Below are 24,287 nucleotides of genomic sequence, written 5' to 3'. Positions count from 1 at the left end.
TTCTTTGATCTCTAAACAGGCCATCATTCATCTTCCATCTAAAGGAGCCGATTGGCATCAATGTCATATCCATTCTCAAGGCGTTATGGTCGGAGCATGTTTTGGGGCAGATTTCCACCTTCCTCACCTTAGGTGCCAGACTTCTAGTTATCCATATTTGGTCGATTCGTGTCCAAGTCAGTTGAGCTTCAGAAAAGAATGTTCCTTCTCTTCCCAGGGGGTTTCTAACTCTCCAGATGTCAACCCAGTCCATATTGTCAGTCATTTCAAAAAAGGTCTTAGGTAGTCTTCCCTCTTTAGTAATGTTCTGGTTCTGTGACTTATCCATATTTGTTGATACGACCCCGTTCATATCCCCCATCATGATGACGTTGTTGTAATCCAGATAATCCAGCATGATCTCGTGCAACTTCTTATAAAAATCCGATTTTCCTTCATTTGGAGCATAAATTCCTAATATCAAAATTTTTTCTCCTTGATACTGTACTTCTATTGCGAGGATTCTTCCACTTTCATCTTTAAAGAGAAATTTTGGTGAAAGGCTCTCTTTTGCATAGATCACTACACCTCTCTTTTTAACTGTATCCGATGATATAAATTCTTGACCAAGCCTTTTATTTATTAACACCTTTCTATGGAGCCTAATCACATGTGTTTCTTGTAAGCATATAATGTCCAATTGTTCCTTTTTTAGAATATGAAAAATTTTAGACCTTTTTTCGGGACTGTTACAGCCATTTATGTTCCAACTCAAAAGCTGCAGAGACATCCTGGATAGATCTGGTTATTCTTTCTGGGGTGGTACCTTGTTCTCCGGTCCTTGAGGATCCGAGGGGGCGGGCTCCCCTGGAAGTTCTGGCACTGGCAATCCAAGTCCTTTGTGGAGGTCTTCTCCGTGTGCTCCCAAAAACTTGTCTCTATCTTCCACTGTTTTGATTTTGATCTTTCTCCCTCTGTAGGTAAAGGATAATCCTTGTGGAAACTCCCACCTGAAGATAATTGCGTTGCTTCTCAACAGTCTTGCCAATTCCGTGTAGTTAGATCTAAGGTCCAGCAACTGCTTAGGAATGTCCTTGTAGATTTCAATTCTCTTGCCCAAAATGTCTAGTGACTTTTCGTAGTGCAGGCCCAAAATCTTGTCCCTTTCCTCCTTTGATCTCAGTGTTATCAAACAATCTCTGGGCTTCTCTGTCCTTCTGACTCTGCCAAGCCTGAAAGCAGATACAATTTTAAAGTCTTTTTCCTCTAACTTCCAAAACTTGGCAAATTCCTTAGTTAGAAATTCAATAAAATTATCTTCTTCCACCTCTGGTATTGACCGTATCCTCAAGTTGGTCTCCCTGTTTCGCAGTTCTGTCATCAAAAAATAAATCTGATGTTCTCCAACTTGTTTGCTGAGTGGTCTTACTTCTTTCTCAAGTTCTTCCAATCTTTGACTAGTATCTTCAGCCAGTTTACGATTTTCACCTACAGCCTCCTTTAATTCTCCAATAGACTGGGCATTCTGTGCAACTTGTCCAGTCAGCTTATTCAAGCTTTCTGTGTTCTGTTCAATTTTAGCTGTATGCAAATCAGCCTTCTTGTCCAGAGCCTCCAGTTTCTCCAAAATTTTCTCCAAGACAGAGCTACTTGTCCCTGAAGCCATATCTCCCAGGTGCAGCTCCTCTGTCTCACCCTCCCCTGCCTGTATTAGGGAGGCCGCCTCTATGTCTGGAGGCAAAGTGGAAGGCAAGGCCGGCACAGAAGATCTACGCTGTGAGGCTGCAGATAAAGTTAGAGTTGTTTGTTTAGTCCTTCCTCTTCTCCTTGCGCCACTCATTCCAAAGTTATCTGTAATCCAAGGTCAATCCAAATTGTTCCCATGAGAAAGCAGAGTCCCAGATGCAATAGTCAAACAGAGGCCGGGAAAGGGAAAGTAAAACAAAGTCACTGCTGTAAGTCCAAAATCCTCTAGAGGGAGCTTAATACGTCTTCAGGGAAAAGATCAAATCCAAGTTAAACTTATAAATTTAAATCCATGTCTATCGCCTCCACAATGTATTATTTTTAGCAGAGTAAAACTTAAAGCAAAACAGTGTTTCTTACAGTGCCTTGACTGCAACAGTTTCAAAGTATCCAGTTCCAACTCAGAATGTTTCAAAATCTGAATTCAATGTATCCAAAGTTGCAAACTGGTGCTCATCCAGGCAGCTCCAGCACCAGAGATTCTTATTTATTTTATAATCCACTGGTGCCACAGAAGAAGGATATCAGTGCACCCCGAATATAACCAGCAAAAGTCAATAGCTCAAAGTCTTTCACTCAGAAAACTGCTTTAACAGGGTGCCAGCATTTAGTTAACGCATAACTTTTTGTCTCCACTCCTCCTGCTCTTTGCTTAAAGTTCAGTATAGCGGGAGATGGGCTTCCTGCTTATCCTCACTCCGTTTTCAGCCAGATTTCAACTTTTTTAAAAAAGTTTTAAAAGTTTCATAAAGTTCTCAAAAAGTTTCAGAAAGTTGACAAAAGTTTCAGAAAGTTTTCAATGTCCAAATTTACTCACGGGTTGTAGTTTCCAAAGTTCAGAAAAGTTGCAGGAAGAAAGGACAGCGCTGACCGGCAACAGCAATGCGGCTTCACTTCGCTGTTTGCGCAACGACCCACAGCGCCGCTACCCCCTCCGCGATCCGGAGCCCCTTACGGGGTCCCTTCAACGTTTTGGGGGCTGCTTCTGGCGCCCGCCGGGTCCCGAGACCACAGGCTTCTGCCACCTGTGGTTTTCCTGAATGGGTCTCCGCTTCGCCGTAGCGGACGACCCGTTTACAGCGGAGCTCCCTTCTCCTTACTCGGAGAAGGCAGCCATTACCGGTCGCGCCGCCTCCGGAAGTCCCGTTTTCTTTGCTTCTTTTAAAGTTTCTAGTCCTTTTCAGACACAAACAAGGAGGAAAACGGTACTATTGTGGCTGAAAGAGTCAGAAAACAGATTCAATCAGAGTGATCCTTAAATCCATTAGATTTTAAAATAAGGTGGTTTTTTTTAGTGTTTATAGATGAGGGTTACAACAGCCCTACCAAAAACTACTTGCCAAGATTGCCAAATCAAACCTTCATGATCCAAGGCAATATCTCTCCAAGAATACTGTTTCCTCTGCTGTACTTAATGCCAGCAGTACCACTGCATCCTTGCTTAATGGCTGCTGTTCTTTTATACTGTACCAACTCCATGCTTCAGTCATTGGCTCTTAGGGGCTATTTGCTCAGCCAATGTTGAAAGTAGAATTCAGGGCAATACTGGCCAATGGCCTGACTCAACTCACCTTAGCGTTTTCCAGATGTTGTTGGATTCCCAACTGCCATCAGTCCCTGCCAGCATGGTCAACAGCCAGGGATGATGGAAGTTGAAGTTCAGCAACATCTGGAAGGCCAGAAGTTCCCCATTTTGCCTTTGGGACTAGCAATGAGTTATGCAAAAACATGTGTGTTAGCACTCCAACACACTTTTACATTTTAAAATAAACAAAAGCATGTTTGTGAGCGGGGAATCTAGATACACCACCAGAGGTAGTTTGTGTGCCTAGTTCAAGTTGTGCCAGGAAGTTGCTTTATGCAGTCAGACCGTTGGTCCATCTAAAATATGTATTTTATTGCTGTATGAGGGCAGGATATTGTATGAGGGCAGGATATAAATTTTTTTATAAACAAACATTTACACTGACTTTCTGCTGCAATGGCTTTCCAGGGTTTCAGGCCAGGGGTTTCTCCATGCTCTGCACAGAGATGCTGGGAATTGAACTTGAGATCATCTGCATGCAAAGCAGGTGATTGATTGCTGAGCTAAGGCCCATCCCCTACACTGGTGGGAACACCAAAGGAGAGAGAAAGCAGTGGCAGAAAGAGAAGGGATGACTCCATCCACTGACAGCCCTGTTGACTTGAGAATCCGCTTGCCTGATGGAACTCATAAGGGGATGCAACCTGTTACAGGAAGAGACTCTCAACGTGCAAAGCAGATACTCAACACTGAACTGTGGCCCTTTCCCTAAAAGACCAAAGTGTGGGAAGCTACAGCATGCAGAAGTTCCTGGGTTCAGGCTCTGGCATCTCCAGGTAAAAATATCAGGTGATTGGAAAGGCCCTCTCTCTGCCAGAGACCTTGGAGAGCCGTTTCCAGATAGAAGACAAATACTGGGCTAAGGGGGCAAAGCATCCTGAGCCAAGGCGGCTTCTGATGTTCTGTGAAGCTCTCGGCTGAGTAAAAAATGGAAAACTCGCTTGCACACCTTGCAATGTCCTTCAGAGCAATATACCTCGTTCTGCTTTCATTCTGGCCAAGATGTTGTTTTTATCTGTTAAATCCGACTTTAAAGCAGCCTCAAGCTGAGCAATCTGCAGCTTCAGCTGCTGCTCCTTTAACTTCCATTGCTGGTCGTGGGTCACGCCGAAGGCACTGAGGAATTAAAAGGGGGGGGGGAAATGGAGAGGGGGGGAGAGAGGGGGAGGGGGGGACAAAAAAGAATTATATTAAAGACCAACATATGGCATGTAAGGAACTCAGAAATAGGCTTTAACAGAAAATAATAAAGAGGGGAGTGCGGGGAGAAAGCGATTTTAGTGGCAGAGATCATTGTCATCATGTCTTAGGAATTAAGTAAACACATGCTGGTCTGCTGCTGTTGAAACCGAGGCGCCTCTCTCAGGCTGCGGTCGTGGGACATGAAAGGGTTTGTGGGATGAGCAACAGGGCTGGACTCAATTTAGAGCTCCAGAGCCAGGAGAGTTGGCAGCGGGCGAAGGTTTGTGGGGACTTGGGAAGGAATCCGGAGGCCTGTTCCAGAGGAATCTGCTACTCAAAACCTCAGCAACAGACTCCGAACATGGGCAGCCTTTGCACATTCAAGCCTCTTTTCGTGTACAGCCCTGCAGTGACCCACCTGATCTGTTTTAAAGACCTAGGGAGGGGAAAGGGGGGGGGGAGTGAAGGAAGCCCAGAGGCAGTTGCCTGCCCAAAGAAATGTCGGCTACAGCAGAACAGTGGTTCTCCTATCATGAAACAGCCCCTCTAAAATGTAGTAAAAATCTTTGTACTCTTAAGCCAACTTTATACCCTTAAACCAAAAACTTGCATTGTTAACATGAGTAAGAAACCAGGAACAGAAGATGGCCTTTAGGAGGGAGGGGGAAGGGTGTGTGTGTCCAGAAAACACAAGTGTTTATCAAATGATTCACAGTTCAAAAAACTGCATGCATGGTGTGTACTACTACTTTTTCTTTTACCATATTTTATTGATTTCAGATATAACAGAACTAAGGACAGAACGACATTATTACCCACCCCTCTTCTCCTTAATGTTCTTGCATTTAATACGGGGATCTCAAACAACAACAACTACCCCATACAGGGGTCTCACAATGCTCAAGTTCCAGTAAATGTAGCAGCTATGGTTCAATGTTAACAGAATTTTGCAGTTTTGGAGGCAGCGGTTCCAGAATCACATGCAGCTCTGAGAAGGGCTTGACTTAGCTTCCTCCAGAACACCTATGTGTGTGATCGCCTCAAGATTTCTGTTTTGTTTTGTTCTGCAGGGGCTTTACAAGTGAAGAGGAGGGAAATATTCAAATGGGCAAAATGTGCATGCCACAAATTCCTATATATAAAGAACCTTTCTCTGCCATATTCTTCCTAGTTAAACTAGAATTCAGGAGAAATGAAATACAGGGTAGAGAGATCCAATAAACAAATGGGCTCGGGGAAAATATGCTCGTTCCTTTAAAACATTTTAATAGACTGCAAGCTTAAATGCTATGTTATGATTTACTTATATATTGCTTTTTAATTCAAAGGTCCCAAAGCAATTAATAGCATAATAATACAAATGAAAAACTCAAGAAAAGTGCATTCAAAACAATGTAAAATAGCAAAATCACAAAATGAATCCAACTGGAAGCCAATGCATTTCCAGGCCTAATTCAAATTGCTACCTTTAACCTATACCTAAAGGAATTAGCTCTTCCCAAAGAAGCCTATGCTGGCCTTAAGATCATCTACAAAGGCACTCCCCAGAGTGCCCTATCTATAGGGAGTGTGGAGGGAGGGCAACAATTGAAGGGGTCTCTTGGGTGACAGCCCCTGTCAATGGAATACATTCCCTAAGAGAGCTTGCCTGCACCTTCTGTGTTAGGTGAAGACATTTGTTCCCACCTATGCCAGTCTTTGTAGTAATTTTTAGCATCTTTATTAGCTTACAGCATCTTTATTAGCTTACAGCAGTTAAGTTATTAGGGTTCAAGCCAATACCTCATTCTTGTCAATAGTTTTAATGTGGTTCATTGGAATTGCTACTTTGATTTAAGTATGGAAGTTTTCTTGTATACAGCTTTCTATAATGGAGAGGCAGGTTACTGAGATTTTTATATGATATGCATTTGTACTTAAATATTTTAAATCATACATTTGTTTTGCATATTTTAAGCCACCTAAAGGCTCTGGTTCAGTTGACACAAATTTAAATAAATTGCAATAATAAATATAATGCTTATCATCACCATCATTATCACCATCATCATTCTTTCATTTTAGGGCTAGTGACAGGACAGCTTTCTCCACCCTTGAGGGCCAACTCCTGCACCTACTGCATCACTGTTGCAGTGTGGAGATTTCAATCACAGGCTGCACTGTTTAAATGCAGCTATGTATAGTTTCCACTTGTCAGAAAAGTTTGTGTACATTCAAGTCTCATGGTCATTTGTACATTTTCCAACAACAACCTCAGAATCTGGCTCTGGTTAAAGTTAGAGCAATGTAGAATTCCAGTTTCTCCAAATCTGCATAATGCTGACTTTAAAGGCATACAAAATTGTTCTGAAATTTACTGCTCAGCTATCATCTCCTTCACAGTTAGGATTGCATTCCACTGGAATCTGCCTGGAATGTCTTTGGAGTTTACTTCACCCCGCTGCATTTTGAAGCCATCTGGGTAATGTACAAATGGCTGACCATCCACCACACTGTGCTCCTAGTATGGACGGAGGGTCAGAGGGATACAGGGTCAAGTTCTTATAGTCAATGGAAAGTGGCTTCTGGAATTTCCACCTCAACATAGTATGACTGGAACCAGCTGCCTGAAAGGATGTCATAATGCTGTAAATGCATGGCATGAATATGCTCTAAATCAGCAAGTCAGACAGCTAAACTGGACATGGCACTTTGAAGCCACAGCAGCTTTTCTCTCTGCTCCCCAAGAATTGGATATTATTCTCTCCCCCTTAGAGAAAACGCAGTGACAATTGTGTTCTCTTTTGAACAAAAGCACTCCTACAGCTGCAGGGTTCTCCTTCCACCGACTCCATGATCAGGTGTTTCCTCATTAAGCCTCTGCAAATTGACTGTAATTGCTTCAATTTTCTGTTCGGCACCAGAAAATGAATTCAGTGCCCTGTCTCATTTCATGTTCAGTAGGTTTAGCCTCCTAATTTTTTATTTATGTGATATTAAGCACTGCTGACAGAATTTACACAGACTATTACCTCAGAGCGTCTTTACATAAATATGAAGTGCAGTCACAGTGCCAGCCTAAGGCGTTTTGGCACCTGAAAAAGTTAGAGTCACGCCCTGTGCTGCTCTTGATTGGGGTCCATTTTTTTAAAAAAAGGAAATTGAGACATTGAGGCCTAAGCTGGAAGTAAAAGAAAAGAAAAAGGGCCTACCAACCCACTGCAATCTGCTATCGTATCACGACAATGCTGTCTGTTGGCCAGCATAAAAGGGCAGTTGTGCTAATGAGTTAAAGCTGGGAAGTATTGGCAAAACTGACTGCAAAAATGTTTTAAGCTGACTTCTGTTACAAGGCTGCAAAACAACATCCAACGTTATAGGACCCTATTTTCCTTTGTTAGAAACTCCTGCAGGTTCAACTCTGGCCGGGATCAAAAGAATTGCAAAACTAATTCACTGAGTCCAAGGGATTTTAAAAGATTATTTTGCCTACCACACAGCAGAGCAAACTACTTTAGAAACTGGATAACATTACAAAAGCAGCTTGTGATATGGAAGGGAGTCAGCAGTTAAAACGGGGCAGGCGGGGGATGGGCAGTAGAAAAGATTAACAGGAATAGCACAGGACCTTTTAGGAGAGTGGTCCCAGTCTTGGGATCCCAAGAGGTGCTTTATTAATCACTTTGAGAGGCCATAATTACAATATGCAACTCTATAAATAAATAAATATTCCCATCTATTTATTGCATTTATCTCTCGCCTTTTTCTCCAAGAAGCTAAAGCTGGCGCACATGGTTTTCTACCTCCTCATTTAATCCACACAACAACCCTGTGAGGTGGGTTAAGTTGGGAGGCAATGACTGGCCATCCATAGGGTCTCTATCTTGTTAGGATGCAGGTGTAGTATATTAGCTTTCACTCAGCCCATGATTATATCAATGCACTGGTTTTGAACATGTACAGTCTCTTCCAATTCAGATGTTACAGAGAAATAATGTTGGGTATTGTTTTATTGCCTAAAATGGCAGGAGAAAACCTCAAAATGGTATCAATCAGCATATAAGCAACACTGCCGCAAATCTCTTAATGGCCACTCCCAGTGGCTTCATATAAATATTAAATAGCACTGGGGACAAAAATCATACTCTGCAGGTTAACCACCAGGGGTCCACAGACACAGTACAACAGTGCTTCTAACCTCCAACACTCCAGATGAAATCAAAAGCTGCAGAGAGATCCAGGAAAATAAACAGGGCTGTACTCCCCCACCATCTCTCCTGAATAAGGTCATCCATCAGACAGACTAAAGCCAATTCAGTCCCCAAACCAGGCTTGAACCCAGACTGAAATAGGTCAGTTTTATCCAAAAGTGTTTGCAGCTGAACTGCCACTACTCACGCATTGCTTATTTTAGCCCATACATAAACTGAGAAATGGAATATTAAGAGAGTTGTGTTATCAGTTATAATTTACCTGTTGTATAATTTATCATAGTTTTCTTTTAAAAGGTCCCTCTCTTTTTCCAAATCATTAATTCTATCTTGAAGCTGGAATGAAGACAAACGTTGTAAGTGATGCAATTAAAAAGCAACATTACCAACACTAGTAAAGCTTTCTGAATAGCTGCACGCATGGTTGTGCTTTCTGGCAGTCAGTGGCCGGTAAGCTTTGACATTACCAGTGACTGCCCTGATGTCACAAAAGAGCAAGGCAGATTGGGATGGTGCAAAAATCAAGATTTGCAAAACATTTTCATTAACGCAGGACAATTTCTATTTTTGTAAGGTTTTTCTCCTTTTTTAATATCAACCAAACATTAGTGCATTGGGTCGACACATTTCACCTTTTATAGGTAGAGATGGCTCACAAGGTGGGGGCAGATCTGCTATGCTGCCTTCTTGGCAGGTGGCTGTTGCTTACCAAGAAGAAGAGGAGTGAAGTGGTGGGAAGGTTGACGTGGTGCAAAAGAACTGATGGAGCCAATCTGGTACTCCTTCTAGTGCGTTTGCACCACGGTGCCCTCTTCATCCCAATAACAGTGACTCACCTGCCGGGAAGCTAGTGTACTGGCTTGGCCCCATCTCGCAAGTTGCTTCTGTCTATAGGTGAAATTTAGATGGTGTTTGCCACCTTTAATGCAATCATCATGTATTAGGATGAATGCAGCATCTTGAAATGGTCCGACTGCAAGCTTGATCTTACATGGGTGTTCAAAGACTGCTCAGAGGCATATAAATACTACTGTAGGTTAACAACAGAGTGTTAAGTGCTATATATCCACCAGCTGTGCAGTCATAAGCCAAGTAAGACCAGAATGTTTGAATTATTGGGAGTCCTCTCACGACTTGGTCCGGGATACTACGCAAATTTCTCTAGCCCAGTTTAAAGGATTGTGCAAAGACTGTGCTCTTCCCAACCCCCTGCCCCCAAGGATCTCACCTCTTCTAAGCGTCGCTTTGAAAAATTTGTGGCCTGTAACTCACTCTCGAGGTGGTGGCACTTGGAACGTTCTTCTTTAAGTTGCAAATTGAGTTCATCCCCCTTTGCCATGAGTGCATTGTGGCTTGCTTTCAGATTTTTTTGGTTCTGTGGAGGAGACGAGAGAAGGCAGCTGAAGTTGGGTCTGGGTGAGTAACATTAGGCTGCGGTCACTACTCTTGGATGCGGGCTATGGATTGAGTCAAAAGGTTTCCTCCAGCAACCTTTAAAGTGTAATCTCAATCCAGTCAACAGGAGATGCTCTTGCCATGTTTTTGACACAATGTCGTTAAGTTACACAACGAAGAGGGTGGAGGGTGTTCCTCCCTCCTCCAGCATGCTAACCACTCCCAGTTCAGCTGTGATGAGCAGGACCAAGACATCTGTTTAGCAATTAAAGCATTTTGCTGTGGTTCTTGTGGTTTGGACACGCTGACCCAAAACGCTACAGTAGCAAGCAAAAATGAACCCGACCACAAATATGTCCATGCAGCTCTTGTCATTTTGCTGCTAACCCACCAGCTGATGTTTCATTTGCCTTCTTAATTCCTTCCAAGGGAGCTGCATTAAGATTTAATTAAAAGAAATTCTCTGTCTCTTTAAAATTTGATTCTGCACTTCTGTGCGACATCTGAACTATTGAGCTGCACTCAACATTTCAAAAACATGCACCTCTGTTTATTTTGCTTTGGAAACTGTTGCACACACCACAATTTGCAAGGCTTTGATAAGCATTTAAGTCTTCTGAAAATAATTTCACTCTATAACTCCCTTACAAATGTATGCGGTTGCTGTGCTGTGGTGCTTCAGCTTCGTCTGCTATGTCATATTACCATAATGATAAGCAGTGAACAAAAATGATAAGCAGTGGACAAAAAAATCCAAATTTTCCATCCTAAGTAACAGTAGTATTGCTGGTACAGAGGTCTGCATATGCTGAGTTGTGTATGCTGAGATATGCCCAAAAGCTGCATGCAAATGTGAGCTGCATCATTAATTCTGGTGGAGAGAGCAGATCTAAGCTGAAGGTATAGGAAGCATCTAAAATGCTACACTGGGATTTGCTGATCAGGATTAGAAATAGAGCAGGCCATGTTTTATGGAGAGAAACCTCCTACCAATTCAATTCCTTGGCATTTCCAGTTTGAAGGCTTGGTGAAGGATATGCTGCAAAGGGTAGGCTTTACTGAAGAAGATGGACAAATAGACCAACTAAGCATCAGGCAGCTCTTAGCACCTTAACATTACGAAAGACCATTCAGCACTTGAAGAACCTGGGAGGTGGAGTGTGATTCTGCACTAATTACAACTGAAATTCAACTAACTTTTAACTACTTTCTTCTGAGCAAACATGTATAGGATTGCAAGGTTAGTATAAATTCCCATTTATTTCTTAGTGTATTATAAACATTCTTAGCTAGCCTTCATTTACTGCTCAATCATCATACCATCTACTAAGAAGTAAGTTGCCCTGAGTTCATGGGAACTTACTTCCTGCTAAGTGTATATAGGATTGAAGTCTTAAATTTCCAGATCTGTATCATACTTTTGGTGAAGAAAGAAGTACCTCTCTAAACAGGTTTATTCCGTATATAACCCCACCTGGAGTTCTGGTGCACGAGTTTACAGTTCTAGCTGAAGTCTTTGCCTACCTCCTGAAGCTGAAGAAATCTTTCCTCCATTGCTGCAAACTCATTGCTCTTTTCCACCAATTGTTTGTGGAGCTTGATCATTTCAACATTGTCCCGTATGCTTAACCTACAAAATGGCATGTTCAAAAAGAAAGTAATTGTGAGGTTTATGGTACAATAATAGTCGAGTCACCTTGTTAATTTTGCCTTGGAAAACTTAAAACCCTTCACACCTTCCTAATTCCAAAACACAACTGGGGAGAGGTGTGTGTATAACATCTAAAACAATTCCTTTCCTTAAAATTAACATTATAGGTTGTTAAATAAATACACATTTTTACAGTATGAAGATATTTGAACATTACTCATTATTTGGATGTATTGGTTTATGCTTATCAAACTTTGGTGGAGCCTATGGTAAAAGGAGCAGTATTATACTTACAATAGGAAGAGAGAAAAAACACTTTCTTCCAAAACTTTGGTGTTAGAGAATTACTGTTTAGTGGAGCATTATCCAGGAACGTAACCCCTTCCCAAGTATTTCCAAGGCAAGCGGCTTAGCATTTTACACAGATAATGCCCCGAGATTGGCATTCAAATTAGCTGCAGATGTATCTTTAACAATGACCATCTTGACCGAAATTCTATATGGCTGAGATTCTGTTATATATTTTCCCTGCTGAGATTCAATTGAAAAGTCACTATTTAATCTTGTTAAAAGTCATCACGCAGCTAACTACAGATATACTTTCAAAAACCTATCCCTTGAACGGTGCAGGGTGACCTCATTATTATTGTTTTTGCATGTATTTCAACCAAAAAACGTTTTAAAGGAAACCCCTGAATTGATCTTAACTGCTAATGCCAAATAAAGTGTGATAAACATCAGAACAGAATCTCACATCTTGAAATACATTGTTTCTCCTCTAATACTTATCTGTTATAGACAGACTGGAAAAATTGTCCCAGTGCCATGCTGGAACCAGAAAATAGACTACAAAGCTTACACATCTGTAAACCAGCTGAGAACTTGAAATACTTTAAAAAATATATATAATTCTTTTGAAACTCAGGGTCCATTGTGTTTTGCCATTACCTAGTCAACTGTCCTTACAGAGAAGATTAAAAAGCTCGCAAACCAGGAATCCAGTTTATTGCAGCCTTCATATAAATAGATGTAGCAAGTAGAGGAAACATTTTTGCCTGATGCTAAACACTAAAAACTCTAATGCCATTTCATGTTCTTCTGAATCTTGTTTCTCACATCAAACAAATAGCAGGGATAGCTTCAAAAGAGGTTTTACAGGAGTTTCTCTCCCCCTGCCCTATTTTTGAATAAAAGGAGTTGAGAAGAATGACATTTATGATACATGCAGATCTAAGCCAAATGTCTCCTGACAATTGACATTAACTAGTATGTACCACAGTGCCTAACTCTTTGGCAGTGTTCAGACCTAATGGGGAACCATGGTCTCCCACCAGGAGAACAAAGTACAATGAGTCTGAGGCTCATACACTTCCTTTCCTCCTCTCCTTTTCTTTTGCATGCTAGGAGGGAAGAGGTGGAAAGCTTATTCTTTTGACTTTAAACTAACCACAGTTTCCCATAACACCTAAACTCAGGGAACTGTCATTTGTTAGACGATGGTTTGTGAGAAAAAGTCAGAACCATACAGATTCATTTCAGATTCTGGTTTGTTGTCACTGACCAGAGTTTAAGCTAGGGCTCCCCACTTTTGGGCACCTGAGGAACATTTGAAAATCTAAGAAACAGCACAAACTTCTATTAAAAAAAGAAAAAAAACAGAAATTGCTCAGAATTTCTCACAACTTGAAGCAGACAAACACCTAAATAAAGCACACAAAAAATAAGTAGGGCAGCTCCCAATGACCCAAAACATAGAGAAAGAAAATCAGAGGGTGTTGGAATGGTAGTTCCAAAGGAGTGTACATGAGGGAGCTATGGTGCCCAAGAGCTTTAAATGAACCAAGGTTGCCTAAGTAGCTTCCAATCGCTTTTTTAAAGGTGCAAAGGAAGAAGGTAAAGGAAATGGGGGAAGACCACGAAACAGTCCAGGGCTTGTAGTAGCCCTTTCTGGTAAGCATCTGCCACCAGTGCTAGCCATCCAAAACCAGAGAAACTAAGAGGTTTTCCTTTTGACCTTTCTATGTTTTTGGCCTAAATCATCCTGACCCAAAGTGCTGCAGATTAAGTGACCTTAGGGAATGCAAAAAATGGAACTGAGTAGAATTAAAATATATTACCGTGAGCACAAGTACCCATGCAAATGATAGAACTTAGGAATGTTGTTAAGAAAACAAGACTCCAGATGGACAATTCATAAGCCATGTTTTTCCAACATGAAAACATCTGTTGTTCCAAACAATCTGGGATGACCTGAGCCATCTACATGCAACCCATATTGCCCAGATTGCTTCTTCTGCACAGCATGATCCTGGTGAGATTTTATGCAGGGATGATCCAGGGTTGATTTTTTTTTGCTGTGCATGTGTGAGAGGGAGATCTTGCAGCAGTTTACTTTGAGCTGCTGTGGCAACAAACAAGCATGGAATATGGAATATGGGCTCCGAACTTGCATTTCTAGTGCTATCAGGTCCTGCTGCCAATTTGCTGTAGACGCTATACCAGTGCAGGAATTTGTAAAATCATTGTTCCAGTCTTCCCTACCACTGGCAGCATTCGCTTCTCATAATCTCCCCACCCATATAGTAAGCAACTCTGCCCATGCACATTTGCGCCTTGGAGACATGATGGGAGTCCATTCATTTGCATGTATTTAATTGGGTTTGATTGGCACTGTTAGTTCTGTCATCAAGAAAGCGACCCCAGTATATCAACTGGCCAGTAACAGGTAAAGTAATACCTGATGTTCCCCATGCAAATGCTTGCAAGAGCAGCACAATAAAACCAGGTGCAAGTAAATCAATTACTTTACTGTCACACGATTGGGTACAACTTGTGAGTTGTGAGCATTTCCATTCCATTTTACCGTTGGCCAGTTGCCTGCTGCTCTTTCAGCTGCAGTAGAGCTTCTTCAAACTCCTCTTCCTTCTTCCGTATTTCGCTTCTGAGCGTTTCCACGGCCTGTGCCAACTCCTCATTTTGCGCCCGTTGAGACTCAACCACATTCTCCCTGCAACAGTCAAAGCGCTTTGAGTTTGTCAGCTAAAAAGTGGAAGCTTTACGCTTAACATAATGGGCAACTAGAATGAAACACATGTTCTGCCAGGTATTTAACTGTTTACAAGAGGTTTACTTCTTACTGGTCCCACTGAAGCCACCCAAAGTTGAGAAGGCTATATGAAACAGGCAAAGAAACTGTGGTATGACAGGCTAGATTTTGTTAAGGCAACAAAGCTTTCTAAATTGAAACCTAAAATTTACACCTGCATCCTTTAGGAATTCTTCCCATGGCAACTTTTTTCTAAGGCAGTTCTTTATTGTCACAGAGGATTCTGATCTAGGGCGTCAAGTTAGTTCACAAGCGCTGGGCCTCACAAATGCAGTAAATCCAGTTAATAGTGACTCCACACTGATTTATATCAGTAATGTGAACAAGCCCTTATTTATTTATTTATTTATTTATTTAACAAGCAAACAAACAAAAAAGAAAAAACAAACCCTCCAAGTGCTTTAAAAATTCTAAAATAAAACATTAACATTATTGATACAAAAGAATTAAAAACAGGTATATAACAATATCCAAAAAGTGATTAAAACCAATAACTAGTAGCTGAAAAGAAATAAAACACACATCTGGATAGGCTTGCCAAAACAAAAATGTTTTAAACAGGTGCTGAAAATCATACAAGGAATGGACTTGCTTGATGTCAATAGGCAGTGAGTGCCAAAGTATAGGTGCTGACACACAAAAATATCAATTTCTTACAAGTGCGGAATGTGGCAACTGTAACATTGCCGGTTCCGCAGATTGAAGCAGTCAAGTGGGCTTATATGGGTAAAATGATCCCACAAGTAAATTAGTCCCAAGCTTTTTAGGGTTTTATATACCAATAATAACAAACTGAATTTGGCCCAGTAGCCATAGGCAGCCAGTGCATCTCTCTGAGCAGAGGTGCTATATGCTGACAGGGCCTTACTCCCTTCCAGCTACCATGCTGTAGCATTTTGCCCTAACTGCAGCTTCTGGATCAGGTACAAGCAAACACCCACTTAGAGTGCATTACAGAAACCCAGCCTTGAAGTCATATGAACACCCGTGGTCAAGCTCTGCCAGGAAAAGCCGCACCTGCTGCACCAGACCCAGCTGATCTTCTTTTAGGTAAGTTTGTCCATCATTACCGATGTTCGCATATCATACTGACACATATCAGAAGAAGTGAAGAGTTCTCCAGAACACAGTTTGAAGCCTGCATATATAAATGCACAAGTCTTGAGAGGTCAGGGGTCTTATTTTCATCTTCACCATTAGGGAGGATGAGGTTGGGGGCCTCAGGGACAGAGACTTTTCCATGGTGTCCTCATGTTTTTGGAATTCCTTTTCAAAGGAACACTCTCACGTCCCAACTCTTCCTGGTTTTAGACAGACCCTGAAGGCTTTTAAAATTTTGATTTCCAGTTGGTCACATGTTGCCTTACTATGTTTTATAAGTGGTGTTTTTAAAAAGCTCTTGTTAACTGTAACACATTCTGGTTTTGATGTGGTGCTTTATCCTCCTTTGTAAGCTGCCTTGAGAGGACCTTGTCCTTCAAATGGTGGGATGTAAGGATTCCCAATAAATAAAATAAACACTTTGCTACCTCCCAGTTATGAAAAACATGAACGCTGCTACACTGTGTCAAAATAATTACAATTGATTGCTAAAACAATCAATTGCATGTACAAAGTATTTTCGTTTCACTCCATGGCATCTCAAGATGAGTCTCCATGCTGCTTTTCAAGTAACATTTATTTTAGTTTGGAAAGACTAACCATGGAAGATCTTTGGGGGGGGGGAGGGAAGGATCTCCATGGGAGCTTCTAAGAGATAATTAGGATATTAAGATCGAAGAGATATTTAATAAATTGTAATGCTTCTGAATATGCATAAATTCACTGTATGGCATAGTGTCACCCACACATTTTTCATGTAAGTTATATGCTCATTATTGAGATTTCCATCAGACACAGTTATTTTGAACTAGCCGCTTGAGTTGTATTGTAATAAATTTGTGCTTGGCCTGTAGAACTGTACATATTTGAAACTTACTGTGCAACACTGGATATGAAAATGTTTATACTGTATGCAACTATCAATTCAACAAATAAATATCAGTGCAATCCTGCATATGCCTACTCAATAGTTAGCCCTACTGAGTTCAATGAGTTAGGCTGCAAGCAGAACAGTAAGCCCCACTGAATGCAACAGGGCTTAAGTAGACATGGTTAGAGTTGCACATGGTTATTCTCACATAAGTCTGTATAGGACTGGAGGCTTAAGATGTTTACCATATACCACTGAACAATTTGATAACTATTTGCCTAAACAAAAGCAATTCCATAGGATAATGCCTAAACTTTAGCGTAGGGAAATAATAATAAGCTAAGCCTGAATTTCGGGACGCGGGTGGCGCTGTGGGTAAAACCTCAGTGCCTAGGGCTTGCCGATCACATGGTTGGCGGTTCGAATCCCCGCGGTGGGGTGAGCTCCCGTCTTTCGGTCCCAGCTCCTGCCCACCTAGCAGTTCGAAAGCACCCCTAAGTGCAAGTAGATAAATAGGTATCGCTTTATAGCGGGAAGGTAAACAGCATTTCCGTGTGCTGCGCTGGTGCTGGCTCGCCAGAGCAGCTTCGTCACGCTGGCCACGTGACCCGGAAGTGTCTCCGGACAGCGCTGGCCCCCGGCCTCTTAAGTGAGATGGGCGCACAACCCTAGAGTCGGACACGACTGGCCCGTATGGGCAGGGGTACCTTTACCTTTAAGCCTGAATTATTCATTTTATGATACGTTATTATCTATGTGCTGCTGTTTAAAGATCTGTATTTATTCAGTATATTTTAAGATATGTTTTAAATACATTTTTATATTGCATTTTTTTTGTAACTTATACGCAGCTTCGTTAACCTCCACAGAGGTGTACAGATAAAATCCTCCCCTGGTCAGAGGTTCAAGATGTGTTGTGAGTTCAAGTCCTGGCAACTGGAAAATCAGCAGATGTGCAATGTGGGGGGTGGGTTTGAATACTTAACATTCACTTAAGCTACAAAGCAGTGGTGAGGGGAGCAGTTATTACAAAAATATCAGGGCAGGAAAATGAGCTTTATTATCCCTAGGCAACACATTGCCAAAATATGAGAAGACTAGTGAAAGTCTTATTTCCTAAAATATTTTTAACAGGAGACTTTTAAAAAATCCTTCCTGAGGCAACCACAGATTTGTTTCCACGGCATTTCAGGAGGCAGTGTCTTGTTATCTCTCTTTACTGCACTCTGCCCCACACTAAAAAGATTTTGTGAGCTGCCTACAGTTGGTACCTATTAAGTTGACTAGCCTATATATGCCCCCAGTTCCTGTGACCATATGTTTTCCTATCGAAGGTGATTGACGCAGGTGCTCAAATCTGAGATCAAACAATATGAGAGCTTATTAACTTCAAATGCTGTGAAACTGGGTGTGTGTGGCATTTTCTTTTTTAACAGTCCGTTCTTTTTTCTTTTGAAACCCACCTTTTTTTTGTTTTGTTTCATGAAAGTTTGACTATCCACGGTACGCTGCTACAAGATTCTTCTGCCCCAAAGCATTAGTATTCATGAGTCATCACAGGAGTGAATCAACTCCTTGCGCATCTATAGCCAGGATCCCTTGGATAGAGAAAAGGAGCCCACCCCTGCCTTAAAGGAATGCCCAGTGTAGATGAACAGGGTGTATGCAGTCCAGTTTTAATTTCCTTTAGGCTGTCAGTTAACTGATGACACCAAGCAAATAGTTGACATCAGAAAATAAAGAAATATAGAAAAAAGTCATACAAGTTTCTTATCTCTGCTCTTGCTTCCTCAAGTAAGTTGTGTCCATACTTGGGGGGCAACGCTTGTGGAGATTTCAAAGGTCGGATTTCTACATCCTGCATTCTCATTCCTAAAAGAAGAAGGGAGTGGGTGGAATGAGAAAAATCAGAGAAGTATGTTTACTGAAAGATAAGTGACTAAAAGGAGGGGGGGGGGAGCAGTAATCACACATACTGAGCATTATCCTACTATATTTGTAACAGCCTTGAATTTAAGCCAGGGAAAGCCAACACGATGCTCTCCAGAAGTTGCTAGACTACAATTCCCATCATTCCTCACTGATGACCAAGCTGGCAAGTGTCGATGGGAAATGGAGTCCAACAACATTTGGAGGACCATAGGTTTGCTACCCCTGTTTTATGGAGAAGGCCCAGAAACTAGTGACTTCATTTGGGGTTGCAATATATCTGGTCTGACCATTCTTCCATCTAGACAAAATTGTCAGTTGAATGGCAGCAGCTCTACACGGCTTCACACAAAAGTATTTTTCCAGCCCTGCCCCTCCATATCCTTTCTAGCTTGAGATGCCAAAGAATCAAAAGCAAATCTGTGACCTTCTGCATGCAGAGCTCTATTGCTGGACTATGGCTCCCCTTTGAAGCTGAACTAAGTCAGGTCATTGGTCTCTCTAGGCTAGTATTTTCCTCTCTGACCATCAGTAGCAATTAACCAAGGCATCAGGAATGGACCTTTTCAAGCCCAGCTTTCCTTTATGCCAGGGACTGGACCCAAGACCTACTACATACAGAGCAACTGCTATACTGCTAAACGTAATGGGTATTTAGATGTCAACATGTATTTTAATTTGAAGGCTGTACTCAACTAAGTACTAACCAGATGAGACCCACTGAAATTTATGGACCTAAATTAGTCAAGTCCATTCATTTCAGCACAACAATTTTAATATGGACCTTTTTAAGATTTGACTTCATTCATATTTTGGTTTTTTTAAAACTTGTTTTTAACCTTTTTATTGACAGTTTTAATGCATATGTTATAGCCTTTGTAAACTGCTTCAAGGTTTTATTTACAATTAAGTGGCATATATGCTGTGTTAAATAAATAAATAGGCTTATTAAAAATGGTGGCATGGATCCAAAGGCCAGTGAGAATCATTCACAGCATACCCACTAGAGTTTTGGAGTTTTGGAGCTGTTTCCTCTAAAATGACAACCTTGCAATGTTACTTGACAATCCTCTTTTGAAGTTGAGGGGTGTTCCACAAACATTATGGCAATATGGCATGAAGGGCAGCTGCTATTCAAAGGAGAAAAAGTAAAACAAAACCCAGTGTGTACACTCATGCCTTTGGCAGCAAGTAGCTTTTTGGATCCTGGCCAGTTTGTCTAAATTCTAAACATAACAGCATACATTCCTCATTACAGTTAGAAGTCACTGCTGTTTTAGGCCACAGTTTTAGCAGGGAACAGATTCTGAAGGGCTTGCAGGAAAATGGGGTTACTACATTTGATTGCAACCAAGTTCTGGAAGCTCATGGAGATTTTAATTCGCATTAAAGCAGTTGTATTAGCCTATCCAGTGCTTGACGGTGATGTTCGAATGCTATGTTTCCTCCATTTACAAATACTTGGCATGCATTGGGCAAAGGCTTCGTTACTGCTCCAAACAGGGAGGAAAAGGAATTAAATTCAAAAGATGAGAGATGGCAAACAGTCTGCCCAATGCATCCCAAGAGACTAGAACTCATGTGATAAAAATAATAAGAAATTTCCTAGTACATAGAAGCAGGGATATAGCAGCAAACCTGGCTGTAACTATTAGGCACTGCTATCTATAACTGTGTGCCAAAAATAAATAAATATCAGAGCAACAAAGTAAATTATGCAAATGAATTGCATTAAGGGTGATAGCCAAGATAATTTTAATTTGCTTTCAAGGGTCCAGCTTTTATAAGAACCTACTTTTATTTATTTCATGGGCTGATAGATGAGAAGGAGGTAAATATATATGGTGGCATCCGATGCAAGTCCTATTCAGAGCAGACCCACCAAAGTTAATGGAAACAACTAACATAGGATCATTAATTTCAGTGGGACTACCCTGAATAAACTTTGTTGGATAAAACCCATAAAGATTTTGAGGATTTTAGGAGCAGCTGCAAATAAGTGTGCTGAAGCCAACTCCACCTTAACTCCATCCAAACACTTTATGTTTGGATACTATTTGACCTGTGAAATTTCAAGCTTTTATTCTCAAGGATGGAGAATCTGTGGCCCTCCAGATATTGCTGGGCACCAATTCTCATCAGCTCCAGCCAGTGTTGTCCCTCTGTGGACTGAAATATTTAAAAGACAAAAGCTAACAAACACAAACCCTTTTGATTTAGGGCTTGCTCCAATTAATCATGGCCAAGGTTTAATGTTACAAAGCATAGATGCCAAGGACCATCTTTAAGTTGACATTCCTAATCTTTCCCACACAACAGAGTATTCACAGAGTATTCCTCTTTTAAGAGGATGCCTGCTATGATAAATGAGTGTGCTGTCTGGAAACAAGCCATGTCTTCTGATTCAGAAGTTTTTATTCTAGCCACATGCTGACTTATGTAAATTCACTCAATTGGTTAATCAACTATGGAATGCTCTCCCCAGGGGGAAACACCTGGTGCCACCACTGGCTGCTTTTAGGCACCAGGCGAAAACATTCATTTTCAGCCAAGCTTTTGAATGAACTCATCCGTTCATTTATCTACTTATTACATTTATACACCACTTTTTCCTCCATAGAGCTCAAAGCGGTATACATGGTTCTCTGTTGCCCATTTTATTCCCACAACAGTCAGCCATTAAGCTTCCTGACTGAGTGGGTATCCAAACCCTGGTCTTCCGGGCATAGTCTGATACTTGTCCTCTCTTAGTGGGTGAGATCTGTTAGGCTTCTTTTTATGTCTATCAATGTTTTTAGCTTTTATTTTGTTCTAGCTTTATACTGATTTAATTTTTTTTTGCATTGTATCAAAAGTCACTTTGTTTTTTAAATTTATATACTGCCCTTCATCTGAAGATCACTGGGCGGTTTACAGTATAAAACCACAAAAATACACCACATAATAATGAACATAATAATACCGTCCAGCTTAAAAGGCCATAGATGGTATAATTAGCCAAAGGCCTGGGAGAAGAGGAATGTTTTTGCCTGGTGCCTAAAGATATGTAATGAAGGAGCCAGGTGAGCCTTCCTGGGGAGAGCATTCTACGAACAGGGAGCCACCACAGAATAGGCCTGTTCTTGTGTTGCCACCTTCTAGATCTCATAGTCACATGAAGAAGGGCCTCAGAAGATGGCAGTATCAGGCAGATGACAGTCCTCCCTCTGTCTTATCTCACCTGCTTCAAATGGCCTCTGCCCAAGGGTCTGATCAGCACTGTTTCTCAAATAATTTGAATGTGTCAGGGTTTAAAAGGGGACAGCTTGCTCATATACCTTTCTTTGCGCGCTCCTGGACGCCAACACCCTCCACCGCTTTTTTGAGACCTGTGTTAATGCGTGCCTGGACATAACTGTAGGGCGTGTGCCGCGGGCCGTGAAGCTGGAGCTGCTGCTTGGTTGAAATGAGCCTGTTGCGGACAGCTTCGTTTTGCTTCTCCAGTTCCCGAACTTTCTCCTGCAGCTGCTCAATCACTTCCTCCATCTCCACGTCCTGACCCAGCCGCTTGGGGCCGCCACCGACCTGCTCAGCTTTTTTCTTGTCGTTAACAAGCCGAATTAACTTGGTGGCCATTCTGAGGGGGGAAGCGGGGGGGGGGGGGGGAGAGAGAGAGAGAGAGAGAAAGAGAGAGAGAAAATACAACTTATATAAGATGAAAAAGGTGGTGGTGGCGGCGGGGGGAATTAAGCATAAAAAACATTCTGTTGAAAGGAACATAATCACTGTGAAGACTTCAGTGCAGAACCTGAATAATAAATTTCAGGTTTTGATATAACTATTACTGCCTGTGAAGAACTCTTTGAAGATAATTGAAACCACTGGATAGCAATCTGCTTTATAGCACTGACAAATAACAGTTTCCTAAGGCTTATCATTTAAAGTTTAGTAAAAGGGAGGGACGCATATTTACTCCATATGCTGCTCAAATTTGGAACGCATGACCTTCCTGAGGAACTCTGCATGCTGTTAAGTATAGTTACAGATTGGGGATGTGGTGGGGCCACGTATAAAAGCTTCAGTCCCATATGATATTAAGCTATCCAACGCATGCTTACAATATGTAACACATTCCATTGATGTAGTGCTTCCAGTTTGAGTGCAAAAGTGGAGGACCGCCCGCCCCCCCCCAAATTTCAGTTCTAAAAACAAGTAGGTGGGCAGGCTCAAAGGCAGGCCTTTAATAGCTCATGTCGCCTTGCTACATCTTACGCTTAGCAAATAATACCAGCGTGCTTAAGAGAGGTTTAACAGTTAGCCGTGGGATATAATTGGATGCAGGAGGTATGGTTTTCATCTAGCTTTAAAAGGATACAAATTTTGCTTTTGGCATCTCAAGAGTTGTACCTTTGATTTCTCTTAGTTTTGATAAACATGGGGAAGCCAGAACAAAAGACAGAGAGGGCACATGGGGGTGATGTAACATACAAGAGCAGAAAACACTTCCAGCAATGAATAGGGTTGCAGAGGGTTGGCGTGGGGTGGGGGTGGGGTGGCGTTGGGGGGGGGGTTTGGGGAAGGACTTGGCATACAAAGAAAGAAAAGGTGGCTTTGATGGAAGAGAGAAGTTCAAGACTTTACAAAATTGGTCGCACATCTTCAAGAGCCGTATCTACTTTATAGGGAGGCTTTTTTCATTTTAAGAGATCCAGACAGGAGACTGAAAATAGAGACGCACTTCATTTGTTTGAAATGCTTTCCTTTATTTCAGTACAGTATACTGACAATCTTCTTATTTGAAAGAACAAACGTATACATGCGGAGGAAGTTAATAGCTTTGAGATGTCACAGAATAACTTACTCGCCTGTAAGCTATTATCTAAAGCAGCCTTGTAAAATAGCCCCCAAAAGTTATTAGCTTGTGTTTTGTTTGGTTCTTTCCTCATCATCTACTTTTTACTCATGGAGGGGCTGGTACAAGGTGGATGGAATGCTCTGTTCCGCCTAGGCTAGATCCTCTTAGGAGTAAAAAGCAGGAGAGTGAATCAGTGCGGCCTGCTTCCTCCAGCAGCCTGCCTGGTGTCTATTCCAAGTGAACAGCAAGGTGGTTAACCTCCTGTGCACCCAGCACAGAACTGTAGTGGACTGGCAGTGGAAGGCTGAAGCCACAGCTGCCTACTCACTCAATTTCGATGTTGTATATTCAGTATGGGGCTTTGTCTCCTGCACGCCCAGCCCAGTGAGCTGGCAGCAAAGGCAGGGATTGTGCCACTTCTCCTCACCATATCTCCGCACTAGACACCCTGGAGATTTGCCAGCAGTTTGTTTAGCATAGAAACACAACAGGTTGGTGACGGAGGAAAGTAATACTCCTTCTCTCTGCAGCCAGCCCTCTTGGTTCTTATGCTGGATGCTTAGGAGTGATCTTGAGCTACTGTACTGCAGCAGGTTGATAGAACAGAGACTGAGTGATCCTTCCTTCCTGTGGAAGCCCACTCATTTCATGGGAGGAAATTCCTAGTAGGTTACGGCAACCAGGAGAGTGGTTAAAATCCAAGGCTGTTCTCAAATGT

At 41.7% G+C, this 24,287-nt stretch overlaps 1 protein-coding gene across 2 annotated transcripts in view; it reads right to left on the bottom strand.

The window, feature by feature from the left end:
• Positions 1-24,287, bottom strand: part of RPGRIP1L (RPGRIP1 like) — an 82,737-nt gene that overhangs the window by 54,385 nt on the left and 4,065 nt on the right. For both annotated transcript variants that reach the window (XR_014551275.1, XM_083626221.1), the window contains exons 4-10: positions 22,053-22,351; positions 18,570-18,678; positions 14,592-14,735; positions 11,602-11,707; positions 9,911-10,057; positions 8,945-9,018; positions 4,287-4,426 (exon numbers count right to left, since the gene is read on the bottom strand). Coding sequence is in view for 1 of the 2 variants with exons in the window: in XM_083626221.1 (XP_083482347.1) it covers positions 4,287-4,426; positions 8,945-9,018; positions 9,911-10,057; positions 11,602-11,707; positions 14,592-14,735; positions 18,570-18,678; positions 22,053-22,351 (1,019 nt within the window). In the remaining variant the exon portion in view is untranslated. The remainder of the gene's footprint in view (positions 1-4,286; positions 4,427-8,944; positions 9,019-9,910; positions 10,058-11,601; positions 11,708-14,591; positions 14,736-18,569; positions 18,679-22,052; positions 22,352-24,287) is intronic.

This window comes from Podarcis filfolensis (genome assembly GCF_964270895.1).
Source record: "Podarcis filfolensis genome assembly, chromosome: 8".
Taxonomy (NCBI): Eukaryota; Metazoa; Chordata; class Lepidosauria; order Squamata; family Lacertidae; genus Podarcis; species Podarcis filfolensis.
The sequence above is the reverse complement of the archived record's forward strand: the minus strand, read 5'-3'. Positions and strand labels throughout refer to the sequence as shown.